General features: G+C 45.7%; 1 protein-coding gene across 1 annotated transcript; it reads left to right on the top strand.

The window, feature by feature from the left end:
* The first annotated feature begins 1249 nt into the window (after positions 1 to 1249).
* LOC135198663 (xyloside xylosyltransferase 1-like) lies at positions 1250 to 13589 on the top strand. Its single transcript, XM_064226458.1, has 4 exons — positions 1250 to 1803; positions 3619 to 3801; positions 12119 to 12350; positions 12524 to 13589. Exons 1-4 carry the CDS (start codon positions 1351 to 1353, stop codon positions 12787 to 12789), a joined length of 1134 nt encoding a protein of 377 aa, XP_064082528.1. The 5' UTR covers positions 1250 to 1350; the 3' UTR covers positions 12790 to 13589.
* The last annotated feature ends 102 nt before the right edge of the window (positions 13590 to 13691 follow it).

Genomic DNA, 13691 nt, shown 5'->3' with positions numbered 1-13691 from the left:
ATAAAATGGCTTATCTCTAAACTTTAAAAACAATATTAAGTATTTTTTCCACTCTCTCGACTAATGCAAATGACATTTAGTGAAACCTTGTTCATCTCTCTCATGAAGTGAATTTACAATGGCCTCAGGTGATGCATCCTAAGATACGAATATTTCCGCACTTGTGAATTACTGGTCTAGCTACTGGTTCGTACTTGTTTAGAGCAGATGTGCTCTCTCTCTCTCTCTCTCTCTCTCTCTCTCTCTCTCTCTCTCTCTCTCTCTCTCTCTCTCTCTCTCAAACACATACACATGTGTGCGCGTGAACGTTGGTCTTGGTATCACCCGATGGTGTGTGACACAAGTGTAACTAATTACATAATAATTGCTGGTCAATCCTCTGTAGCTATGCCGTACTATAGTGAAGTATAGCAAGGTCTAGATATAGATCTTCAAGTATTACTTTTTGAAAGTAAGATGTTATCGTATATTGTTTATTTAAATATTGAAAAGGCTTCATTCTTGAATGACATTCTGTGAAAGAATGTATATTACATATATCTCTATTCTTCAGTGTTATTTATTGGAGATTTGTGTAGGAATACCTTGTAACATTAGACCAATAACTGCGATATTTTAGCCACTGATTGGACTACTTCCCCGCGCAAACAAACTGAGAGTAAACAGGAAAATATCTCAATTAGATATAAGTAGAGTTATAAGTAGCTCCCTTTTCGTAGGCAGAGACAGACACCTGTGCGCCAAATATTTTTTTTTTTTGTCCATCGGAAACGCACCCAAAACACATACACACACACAGAGGCAAGGGACGTGTGCAATACCCTTCTGAATGGTATAGAAATCGTTCTTGTTCGCCGAATGCATTTGTGGCTGACTGTCATGGAATGGAGTAATTTAATTTAGCTTTAAAGCGATTAACTAGCTTGATGAAATTGTAAAATTACCTATTATTGTTCTAAATCAAATATATTTATGCATTACGATACAATTTTTCGAGTTTTTGTGGTCTTTATCTCGCGCCGAAGCCTCTTCCACGCGAACCATTGGTGTCTGTTATGAAATGGAGTCGTGTAATTTAACTTAAAAGCAATAAATTAACTTAGGAAAATTGTAAAATTACCTATTGTTGTTCTCTCTCAGATATATTTATGCGTTACGATACAATTTTTCGAGTTTTTGCGTTCTTTTTCGCTCGCCAAAGCCTCTCCCACGCAAACGAATGCAAGAGACATGTGTCACCTCGTAGGTTAAATGAACGCGACCCGTTTGCCTTGACAGACCCACAACAAAAACGGAAAGAAAAAAAAAAACATCGAGTTCCGTCTATGTGTCATTGACAGGAGGAGGAGGATGGTCAGGCTGAAGGTCCTGCTGCAGGGCGTCATCCTCATCGTCCTGACGGCCTGCCTGGTGCTCCTCTTCAGCTTCAAGGACCACCGAGTGCCCCGAAATGCCTCCTCGGCGTCCGCCTCCCTGGTGGCCAAGCTGGAGGGCGACCCCAGAGAAGGAGACGACGAGGACGACGTCCTCCTCCAGAGGGAGGACGAGGAGCCCGTCCCCCTCGACTACCAGGAGAACGACCTCCTGTACAGGCCGCCCCTCGACGTGGCGCTGATTTTCACGCACGCCAGAGGCAACCTGCCCCTGCAGTACAAACTGAAAGTGGCCGTGGGGTCGCTCCTGCGGCAGGCGTCGGCGCCCCTCCGGCTGCACCTCATCACGGACGAGGACGGCTTCCACATCGCCTCCCGGATCATCAACGACGTCCAGTCCTCCAGCAGGCTGGACTCCCGATATGTGAAGGTGCGACGTCAAAGGGAATCGCCCTTTCCTTCGTCTGTGGTGTCCGTGGGGGTCTGTTGTGTCTGTGGGTGGGGTCTGGTGATTGTGGGGGTCTGTGGTCTCTGTGGGGATCATGGGCACTTTTGGGGTACTACAAGCCTACTAGTATAGTATAGGCTAGCCTAGGTGTCAGGTCAGGTTAGGTTGACCTTGAAATTGTAAGAGGTTAGACTTCTAAGGTAAATTACAAGTTAATTACAGCCGGGTGAAAACATATTACTTTAAATTCTTGTTCAGGAGGTAAAACTCTATAGAAAAACGTCAACTGCCATAGTCTATCTCTCTGCAGAATAGTTATATAGATCTACCTAGGTTACTTTGAATTTACCGTGAAATTGCAAAAAATAGTTGTGATTCTACATGGCAAAATTTCAGTTCTTGGCCTTGAGACTTTTCCAAGATAAAATGTTGCACAGTTTGTTGCAAAAAAATAAATGCGTCAATTAGTTTAACCCGTCTGACCTCATATACCGTTGCTAATCCAGCAAACATCACTCCAGTAAATTATGATGTTACTGAATGGACTACCTAGTATCTGGACATTTTTATCTAATAAAGATAACAAAGAAAAAATTAGATTAAGATAAAGTGATATTGTTAGTAGTAACTGGACTTTGTACAGTGAGGTGCAAAGGTTGTTTATTGAATAGACAGAACAAGTAGGCTGGTGAAAAAAACAAGAAAGGAACTTCATATTTCATATAGAAATTTCTTTAGACAAAATATTTTTAATATAGGCTCATTTTTTACCTGTGGTTTATTAGTTTAACTGACTCTCAGTCCAAAAGCAGGACTTCAAAATAACTTAGATGTAGATCATACCATTATCTGTATGTAGTAAAGACAGGAATTCGTACATTGACTTTTTTTTTTTATTACTGTGCTTTTAATTCCTCTTTTGAGCAGAAATACAATAAATATATAACAAATACTTAGGTTATAAAATATAAAGTAGCAGTTTATTGGTAATATCAAAGATATGGAAATTAAGATGGACATCACTATTATTCTTTATTGAATTTTGTATTTAATTGGCAGTGTGGCACACTCAAATGTTCCTTTTAATTTATGTGTAGCCTGTTTTTCCTTGAATGTGAAAAAAGTAAATTGCATTCGACCACATGGTAAATTTTAATCTAAACCATCATCGCATTCTGAAGTTGAAAATGGCATTGAAGGTTCTTTGCATCAACCCTTTGGCCCCGTCCTCATTACTTTCTGTTTTTATATTTTTTCATCTCTTGCCTTTGGACTCTTCCGACATAGATGTTCAAATTCTTAGATTTTGCCTTGCTCCCATTTGCACTCAAGATCAATTCCTTTGAAAGAACTGAATGAGAATGTAGATCTGCGACTCGTTGTCTTGTTAAATCAAGTTTACAGTTTAGTAATGTGTGGTCTCGCTGGCATAAGCCGGAGAGATAGATGACCATGAAACCTAGGGATTAAGAAAAAAGAAAAAAATGAAAGGAAAAGTTATGGTGTTCAGTCTCAAGAGGTGTGATACACATGCTTTTTCAAGGTTAGAAGTTGGTAAGAGTCAAGTGAAATAGAAGCCAGTGAGAAATTGAAAGCTTGGTTGTACTGGGGAAAGAAGTGGTAACTAACTTGGGAAATGTGAGCATTACTGATGAAATAACTATTACAGGTTAATTTATGATAGAGCATTTAATGTCAGTGTTAGAGTAGCATGCCAGTTAAAGAATACTAGATTTTTTTGTAAATTTTGAATATCATCAAATGCTAAGTACTTACATCTTGACTTTTTCATTCCAGCTTGTTTATGTGTCAGCAGAAGACTTCATACCTGAAATTGAAGAGTCAGTGAAGGTTTTACAAGACTATTTCACTACCAGGAGGCATGCCTATTATAGGGACGCGCTTTTCTTCTTTTCCGTTCATCTATACAGACTTCTTCCTGGTCTAGATAAAGTGATATTAATGGATATTGATGTTAAGGTAAGATCACACAGAGGCTGCGCATTCATTTTGTAGATAAAAATCTACATACTGATGACATTATCATCATCTTTGATATTGTCAAGTCACCTTTTTTTTTTTTTTTTTTTTTTTTTTTTTTTTCCTTTGTAGGGACAGATATTTCATGTTTGTTCCGATACGTAATACAAACCCTCGGTCCTTTAACAATAGGAAGGTAACTAGCGGCAGCTGGGACGGTCGTAAGCTTCGAACAAGGGGAGAACGGTAGTTAACTGCTTGTCCGATCGTGCGCGCGCCCGCGCGCCCGAGAGGTGAAGAATCACTTTTGCTTTCGGCCGCGGGTGTGAAGGACGTGTTCGTCATCGCTCTCTGCCCGCTTCATCGTCGTATGCTTTGTTTATATTGTGTTTTTTACTAATGGTTTGGTTTGACTTGAAAATGAAACTGTAAGTACACTGTTTTCATTTTCATTACTTAATTATGAATCAACATGGAACTATCGCCGTAGAGACGGCGATTTCCGCTCTTTTCATGAATTGAACCCTTGAATTATGTCTCGGTGCCGAGGGCTCGGGCGCACTCGCGCCGAGTCATGTATTTTGGGCGAAAGTGTGTAATTGAAAGATGTAAGTACACTTTTTCATTATATTTTTGCCTGTGCGTTCGTTGCCGAGAGCTTGATTGCGCTCGGCAAGAGCCTCTTATTTTGTATGAATAGAATGCAATGAAAGTGGATTCGCAATGCAGTTTTCTTTTCATTTATTAATTGCATCAAATTTAATTTTGGATCAATTCCGCTCTTACCCGGGAATTAATCCTACGATTTATTGCTGTGAAAGTGAAAATAGCAAGTGCAGTATTGTTCATTTTCTATATATTTATGATAGCATCATATTATTATGGATCAAGTTTCCGCTCTTACCGGGAATTGATTTTTCCCTCTTTAAGTTCTATGAAGTGAATCGCAAGTGCAGTATTCTGTTTCATTTTCATATTACTTTTCACTGCTGTGCGGGGTAGGGGAAGCGAAGGTCTGCCAGGAAGTCGTCGGAAAGCTCTCCCGCGACTCCCTTGGTATCCGATTCTTTGTCTTCTTTCCTGCCCCCACCGCTCAGTTCTTCCTCGTATTTTGTTTTTTGGGGTGGGGTCTTCCTTCCGTTCGGGGTGGGGCATGCTCTCCCCCCCGTGCGCGAGGGAACCCCTCTTACTAATCTGTCTGTGCTACCGCAGGTGCTACATCCGTGGGAGACGACCTTGGACAGGTATGGACCACTGCGGCTGCAGGGCGTGCCTAGCATCCACGATCTGCTGCAGAGTCTAGCGAGGTCTGGGGCGGTGACCTTGGAGTTGGTCTCCACTACAACCTTCACGGCCGCTTATGCTGCTTCCCCCCCGCTGGTCTACACTCCCCATGCTGTGTCTGGTGGACCCAGCCCCGTCCTGCCGCTTCTAGGGAAAGGGCCTGGTCGCCTGCCGTACCGAGGAGGGGTATGCCGCCGCCGCCTGTGTTTTCCTTTCCCGTCCGTGTTGCCTGCCCCAGACTTCCGCTGTTCCAGCAGCTCGCCCCTGGACCCGACCGCCAGTACCACGCTGGCTGCCGATGATTCTACGAGGCGATGGCTGGGCCTGCCGTACCTGTCGCTGATGTGGTTCCCGCTACTGGCTTGGCTGTCCCTTCTGTGTTTACCGCTGCCGCTGTTCCTGCCGCTCCTGAGCTGGTTGCTGTTCCTGTCGCTCCTGGTTCCTGCGCCTGTCCATGCTGGTACCTGCCCATGGTGTGTCTTCCCCAGTCCCAGGTCCTTCCGGACAGGTGCAGTCGGGCCGTGTTGCTTCGGCAATAGGCCCGACTCTGGCCTGGATGGGAGGACCTGACGACTGTCCTGCGTGAGCTGACGAAGAAGAGGAAGGTGTCATCTTCGTCTTCGTCTGTTGCTGCCTCTTCCCCTTCGACTTCTAAGGCCCATAAGCCGAAGAAGAAGAAGGCTGCCTCCCCCCCTAAGAAGTCTCCTTCGGGAACTTCTAAGGGCCCGTCCCACCTCGGTGGGACGGGGGGTCCTTCTGCTGGTCCTCCTGCTCCTTCGGGAGCGGGGCCCGTCTCCCCTTCCGTAAGGAAGAGATAGACGGGGACCAGAGGAGTATCGGTTAGCTCTGGTACTTCCTCGCCTGGTGCTAGCGGCGATGCCGCTACGCCAGGTTCCGGCTCGGTCTCTCGTTCGCGGGAGATCCCGAGTGTACGCTCTCCCTCGGGAGACCGTGCAGCCAAAGTTTCGGCGCCAGAGTTCGCTCGGCGCCAAGACCACGGCACGGAGCAGAAGGCTGGCGAGAACCGCTCAGGTGACTCTCGCCAGGCCAGCGGCCGCTCTCGCAGCGACCAGCTGGTAACCGGGTTTTGTTATTCCCCCTAAGAAGACTCCTTCGGGAACTTCGAAGGGCTCGTCACATTCCGGTGTGACGGGGGGGTTCTTCTGCTGGTCCTCCTGTTCCTTCGGGAACGGGGCCCGTCTCCCCTTCTGAGAAGAAGAAGAAGACGGGGACCCAAGGGTGTGCTGCTACCGCTGGTACACCCTAGCCTGGTGGGTGGGCTTGGCTCTTGCTGCTAAGCCAGGTACCGGCTCGGTTTCTCTCCGCGAGAAGTTCCGAGTGTACGATCTCCTTCGGGTGACCGTGCAGCCAAAGTTAAGACGCCTGAGTTCGCTCAGCGTCATGACCGAGGCACGGAGCAGAAGACTGTCGAGAGCCGCTCAGGTGACTCTCGCCAGGCCAGCGGCCGCTCTCGCAGCGACCAGCCGGTACCTCGGGTGGACGTGACGGTCTCTGACCGGCCACGGGTGGAGGCTGGGAAGAGGTCCCCCAGGTCCCCTCGACCGACGGTACCAGCCTCGGCTGGTACCACGCGGTTTGACGTGCCGCGAGGACGCTCACCGGTCTCACGGCGAAAGCGAGCTCTGCAGGTCACCTGACCGCCGCTCCCACAGGGACGGGCGGATAACGGTGACCAGCAGCAGCTCGTCTGACGCACGGACCGGGGTCGACGTGCTCAGTCGAGCCGCTCGCCACAGGTGAGCGGCACGGCCAGGCCTGCAGATCGATCCCCACCGCGGGTTGGTGATCGGCTGCAGCCCCCCACGTAGCGCTGGTCCTGCCAGCGAGCGGGGGAGGGGGGGGGGGAGCGTCAGGTCTGTCTCTCCACTACCTTCAACTTCCTCGGGCTACACCGGGAAGAGCGAGGTAGCTAGGAGTGATCGTGAGAGGTGCGCCGCTCACGATCCCGTTCACGACGCCGCACGTGCCACGTATGGTCTTAGGACCAACCAGACGTACGCGCAAAGTGATTGGAGCGACCGTCAGGGGGAGAGTGGGTAGCGTCAGTTCTGTCTCTCCGATACCTTCAACTTCCTCGGCGTACGCCAGGAAGAGCGAGGTATATAGGAGTGATCGTGAGAGATGCGCCGCTCACGATCCCGTCACTGGACGCCCGCACGTGCCAGGTTGGGTCTTAGGACCAACCAGGCACGTACGCGCAAGTGATTGGAGGGGCAGAACCGTCAGGGATCTGTTTGCTGGTCCGTTCTTCTGAAGGAGGAGGGTCCTGGGAGCTGCTCTTGTTGGAGGGACTTGGACGTCCTACTCCTCAAGACGCTGTAACTTCCGAGATTCAGAGTAACTTTACCCAGGTTATTGCACTGATTCGTCAGCACAACGACCGGGAAAGGATCGCCGCTCCCACCAGCAGAGCCCATGTCTCTGCTCGAGTCGTTTTGGGGCCCGAGAGGGAACCCAAACCGACGGTGGGTATGCCGCGATCGGAGCTTGCCGATTCTGTCTTGAACCAGAGTCTCTCGTCTCCGGACAAGAAGGCTCTCTCAGTTCTGGTCACGGCGACAAGCTACTTCCACCTCCTCTACTGCGACAGCGGCGTTTCTACGTGTCTTCGGACACCGTATTTAATACTCCTTCGGTCCTCCTGAGAGGTTCGACCTCGACGAGGACTGGAATGAGTCGGAGGACGGTATCGGCTCTCCTGTCAGGTGTCGATCAGCCCCACCCAGACGACGTTCACAGTGGCGGCAGACCCTTACCTACAGTGAGAGTTCGTAACCCTCCTCGAAAAACGTTTCTCCTGACGATACGTTTTCCCAGACTCTGAGAGGCCATCGCCGCAAGGCGATGGCTGCTCCTACTCTTCTCCAACTGCTAGTTCCACTGGGAAGGCGAGCGAGTATCCAATTCCTCCCCCATTCCCTCTCTCCTTACGGCTACGAGGGAAAGGGGAAGGATCCTACAGAGATTTCTCTGTAGGATCCCACGTTGGGGACTGCGCTACCAGGGGGGACCTTCGGGTCCTACCTGACGTAAGCCCCGGTCGTTGAGGAGGGATCCTGCCCCATTCTCGATTTCTACGGGAATCGAGAGGACCACCAGCCGATATCGTTTGACGAATTCGGTGGGGGTTTCGCAGACTGCTTAGAATTCTACGGAATTTCTAGCGCATTCAGAGTGTTAGAGTTTCTTACGATCTCCAAACACTTAGGCGAGACCACGGTCCAAAGTGAGCGAGACGAGAATCCCCGATATGTTACACGATAATCGGGAACCTCGCCTATGCTCGAATTCCTGGAATTTCTAGCATTAGGAAGAAGACTGCTGCTGAAAGAAGACTATCTCACAGTAGGCGACCAACCTGGAATAGAGAAGAACGGACGGGAATATCCAGTTTGGCTTGAACTATCGTCTTAGTATTCTGTTCACCATTGAAGCTTTCCTTCGAGGAAGACTTCTCCTTCACTCTCTTTAATAGAGAACGAAGGTGGTCGATCTCCAATCCTTATTTTGTTTCTTGAAGGAAAGAATTTAGGATGGAGATCGTTGTTCAGAATCCTACAAATATACTACGTATATTAACCTCGCGACATGATTCTGCTTAGCAGTTGAATGGTCCGAGGGGTAGGCGCATATCCTGGTTATTTTACGGATTGCGACTTAGACGAAAAGTATTCTAATTGAACTGCAACCCGGGTTGCCTGCAACCTCCCAGGAGTTTCCAGTTTCAATTTTATATACTTATGGTGTTGTCACAACAACACCATTTAAGCTTTTATATTTACCGAAATTCGTTTCGCTTAAATATAATTGCTCGAGCATATCTTTTTATGCTCGGTGGTTCTAGCCGAACGCATTCCTTCGTGGAAGGATTACTTGGCAACTCAGGATGACGAGTCGCGACAGCTACTGCGTATTGAATTGCCCGAGGCATTTCAGTATCAGCTGCCGCTGTGAGATAGACGGTTGGTTATGTCTTTCTCACCTGTTTTGATTGAATAACAACCGTATCTCTGCCCAACAATCACGGACTTAAGTCTCTGATTAACGGGGATTCTCGCATACACGAATGACCATCTACTGCTGAGAAACGCTAGTATTCATCGTCTTCGGTATTGCGAGAATTTTAAACAGAGATATCTATTCGACTCTCATCTTTCTGTTTACCGCACGGTAACAGAATTCTGTAATAGTCTCTTGCTGTGCATCGTATCCCGATAATGCGAATGATTTTTGCGGAATCTGAGTTTGTCCTCAAAATATCTTGTATTCGGAGGTGTACAATTGTTCATTGTTCACCCCGGATTAGCAGATGTATTGAAAGACATCGCCTACTCCCACACCTGCCAGCTCTACTTCCAAACGTTCAGCCCATGAGAAGCAGTTCTTCAAGCGGCTCTCCCCTGTGTTTCATTACTGAATAACGCCCCGCTTCATTGCACAACGAACAGCAATGAAATGGCGGTTAGCGTTTTCAGTCATTTGTAAGCACAGGTTTTAGAATCTTGAGATTCCTTCTCTCGATTCAGCTGGAAGACGTAGGTTGCATTCATTGCCTACCTTCGTCTTCAACGTCACATATGTTGTTTCTCCTTAAGCTGAGATTCAACGTCTATGAGATTTTCTTGCCATCAGGGACCTCGGTCTTTTGAAGGCAATTGACTTTCGCCTTTTGAGCTTATGCATTAAGAGAATCATCGCCGCGCCGTCCGGCATCGGTGACTAACAAATATTTTATTTGTTTGGTCTCTCAGCATAACTCTTTAAAGGGCGAAGGTCACGTGACTTACCCGGATGCTTGGACAACTTGCCTCTACTGATTCCGAACCAGTCAGTCGGCAGCTGTCAGAGCGCCCGAGTCAGTTACGAACTATGCTGTGGACTTAGTTCGGTTGTTCCAGAGCAATCATTACTTCGTCTTAATAGCTTGTCAGTATGAGTACTGTACATAACCAAAGTCGAGAAGAAGGGATAGGTCATACGACTATTCCCTTCTTTTCGTCTTAGGTAACTGCATGACTTCTCTTGAGAAGTCAAGCACAAAGGGATGGGGATTTGTGACGCTCGATTTCGTACCGATCTTCGTAGCGAAGACTCAGAACCCTTCGGTAACTGACGATTGGTTCGAGTCCTTCACAATACCCTCCCTAATGGACTTCACCGCCTCCGATACGAAGGCTATGCTGCTTTGTCCTGTGAAGGTGCGACGGAGCTGTCTGAAGAAACTCGACACCCAGGATGAGTGTGGACGCCTCTTCATCATTCTCTCGCGTTCCGCAAGAACTTCTCCGTGGCGCAGGTAATGAAGGCAGGCGCCTGGTCCAACCGGACCGCATGCACCTCCTTCTACCTTCAGGATATTGCCCACAGTTCCTTGGATCTTTTTCCTTAGGAACTGTGGTGGTTGCTCAACACGTTGTGTAGTTAACCCAGACCCTCGCAGGCTGAACAGCATCGAGTCCTGGTGTGACCGTAAGAATGGATGAGGAATGAGAGTGTGACTGGCTCCTCTTCCCATCTTTTTCTTCCCTCTACCTTTGGGTAGAGGGACACGGTCGTCACCCTGCTGGGTAAGGACGAGATGCAGGTGAGCTACTCAATAGAGCACCATCCTATCCCTTTCAGTAGGGATAGGAGTAAATATCCACCACTTCCTCCAACAAGGGGAGGAAGTGGATGCCAAATTGAGACAAACCCATCATTTTATGATTGTCTCTTGCAAACAGGAACAAGTTCTTGCTTGCTGGTACGAAGAGATACGCTTGCCTCTCTCTTAGTACTTGGCCCAGAGGTCTGACCATTGATCCTGCGGTGCACACCCCGATCAATCGGACAGAGGTTTGGATCCCTCCCTTGCTCTTACGACCAGGGAGGCACTCCAGGGTTGGACGAACACCAGTCTGTTCACCAAAAAGACTCAGATTCCTCCCACCAAGAAGTGAGTCTTCCTATTGTTAAAGGACCGAGGGTTTGTATTACGTATCGGAACAAATGACAATTTGTCGAAAATTGCATTTTTCCTAACTATACAAACCTGAGGTCCTTTACATATAGTCCCACCTCATGCCACCCCTCACTCTGCAACTTTTTGCATGGGCCTAAAGCAAAAGTGATTCTTCACCTCTCGGGCGCGCGGGCGCGCGCACGATCGGACAAGCAGTTAACTACCGTTCTCCCCTTGTTCGAAGCTTACGACCGTCCCAGCTGCCGCTAGTTACCTTCCTATTGTTAAAGGACCTCAGGTTTGTATAGTTAGGAAAAATGCAATTTTCGACAAATTGTCATTTTGTTACCTCTCTCTTCTGTCTTGTCCATTTATTATATCCTCAATCTTCCCTTGTGTATACCTATTTTCAGTGATTTTCTGAGCCTTTCTGCTATGCTTTGCTATTCCCAAATCAGTGATGTTCCTGGGTAACTCTTCCTCCTTCATTCTCATACCATGTCCAGCCATTTTGCTCTATGATATCTTAGTTTGTTTTCTAGCCTAAGGATGCCACGTCTCCGCAACTCCCTGATTTGTTATATGATCCTCCCACAGCCACATTTGTTGTTGATTTCCCTGGAGTGATACTGTAATGGGTTAACCTCTTTGCATATCATTGACAATATCCGGTTCTATTCCTTTCTTTACAATTTTTTTTTTTTTTTTTATGGTTTGGAGAATTTTCATTTTGAATAATTTTATTTTATAAAATATACTTTATAATCATATGCATTGATGGAATTTGAGGGTAAAATGCACTACTATTTCTTATACTTGGGTAGTATTTCTTATACTTGGGGAAACATTTTAATGCATATTTTGATGCAGTTTTTTTCAGTGTAGCATATGCGTTACTTTAATGAAAGTCTCATTTGTATGTATTTTTTGTGCTGTAATAACATATTTTCATTGATTTTTACCATTATTGTGTGTTTTACTTATATGTATCTGTAAATTGAACTCTACATCTTGTCATTCCAATTGTTAATCTCAAGAATTTTGTAATGTCTTCTTCAACCATGTTTTCAGGTTAAAGGTGATGTTGCAGAATTGCATTCGCACTTCAACCGTTTCAGCCACACAAACGTTATTGGTATGGCATACGAACAGTCTCCAGTGTATCGGCACTTGCTCTCCCTTTATAGAAGGCATCATCCAGAAACTTTGTTAGGTAGCCCTCCTGGAGAAGGGGGATTCCCCGGTTACAATAGTGGGGTCGTCTTAGTCGATATCCAGAAGCTTCGACAATCGTCTGTAATACGTACGTATTTAGAGAATAGTAAAAGTACTATCTTGGAAATGAAGGTCAAAATTATTGGAAGAGAAAATATATGCAAATCAGTGTTGTGTTACGTTCTTCACAAGATTTTTCAGTTGCAGCTTATAATTTGTCCAGTCTGTCATTTGAATCCATTCTTTCTTTTCATTAAACAGGGAGCTATTTGGAAAAGGCAAAACTTCTCGAGAGGAGCAATCATTACAGCTTTCAAGGTCATCTTGGTGATCAAGACTTGTATACTCTCATAGCCTTCGATTATCCAGATCTCTTCTATACGTTGCCTTGTGGATGGAATCGACAACTCTGTGACTGGTGGAAAAATCATGGTTATCAGACTATTTTTGATCAGTATTTCAATTGTACAACGGAATTCAATATCATTCATGGCAACTGTAAAACAGAAATACCTGATAATTTGTGATGCTTTAAGAATGTGCCATGGTGGTGACCAGTAATGTAATTTTTTAAACTAAATCTTATAGGCTGTGCACGCTTCCTTGAGTGTGATAAAAGATTTCTTAAAACTTTTGCGTTCTTGTTACCACATTTCTGTTGGTATGGTGTACTCTCAAGTCAAATTTTAATGATTTTTATACCTCAAGTGCTTAGTAAAGAAAGTGCAATATACCCAGACCAAGGGCAGCTCAAATATTTATGATGTACTTTTATACACTTGTTAAATTAATATAATTTTTTTACCATGCACAAAAGATTTATTCAGCTGAGAAGTTAGTGAGAGTGGTATTCTCCTGTGAGGCACAAGATATGATTCCTAGTGGGTAATGGAATTAAATTTCTGTATAGCAGACTTTTTGTGGTCCAGTGATAGTGGTACTGTGGTATGAGGCACCAGATGTGATTTGTTTTGTAGTGGGTAATGGATGTGAGTGATTGAAGTTTTGGACACATTTGTTGCATGCTGAATGGTTTTAAAGTTTGAGAGTGAGGTTAGTTGACGTCTTCAGCTTTTATGCTTGTAAGTTTTATAGATGCCAGAAATCTGAAGAATTTCTCTAATTTTTGTATCTACTGTACATTGTATACATAAGAATTTTATTCTTTGGACTAGTATTTTTGTGTATGGAATAGTAATTATTTTTTATGCTTTATTTTTTAGAAAGTGTACAAAGGATTTAGCTCTGTGAGACGCAGCAGTTGTTAAAATTGCACCTTAATGTGTATATTAATCTGTATAATACAGAAAATAAAGTTCCAAGCACACAGGTTGATCTTTTTAGGCATCTTACATGAAATGTATATACTACAGTTATACCAGTCTCAAGGGATTCCCTGCTAGGTAAGAATCGTGCCTGGTAAACTGTA

This window comes from Macrobrachium nipponense, chromosome 22 (genome assembly GCF_015104395.2).
Source record: "Macrobrachium nipponense isolate FS-2020 chromosome 22, ASM1510439v2, whole genome shotgun sequence".
Classification (NCBI taxonomy): Eukaryota; Metazoa; Arthropoda; class Malacostraca; order Decapoda; family Palaemonidae; genus Macrobrachium; species Macrobrachium nipponense.
The sequence above is the reverse complement of the archived record's forward strand: the minus strand, read 5'-3'. Positions and strand labels throughout refer to the sequence as shown.

Excerpts from the sequence above, each read along its gene's own strand:
- LOC135198663 (XM_064226458.1), top strand. The coding sequence starts at position 1,351 with ATGGTCAGGCTGAAGGTCCTGCTGCAGGGCGTCATCCTCATCGTCCTG. Across the intron at positions 1,804-3,618 it reads TGGACTCCCGATATGTGAAG|CTTGTTTATGTGTCAGCAGA; the intron begins GTGCGACGTCAA and ends TTTTCATTCCAG. Across the intron at positions 3,802-12,118 it reads TAATGGATATTGATGTTAAG|GTTAAAGGTGATGTTGCAGA; the intron begins GTAAGATCACAC and ends CCATGTTTTCAG.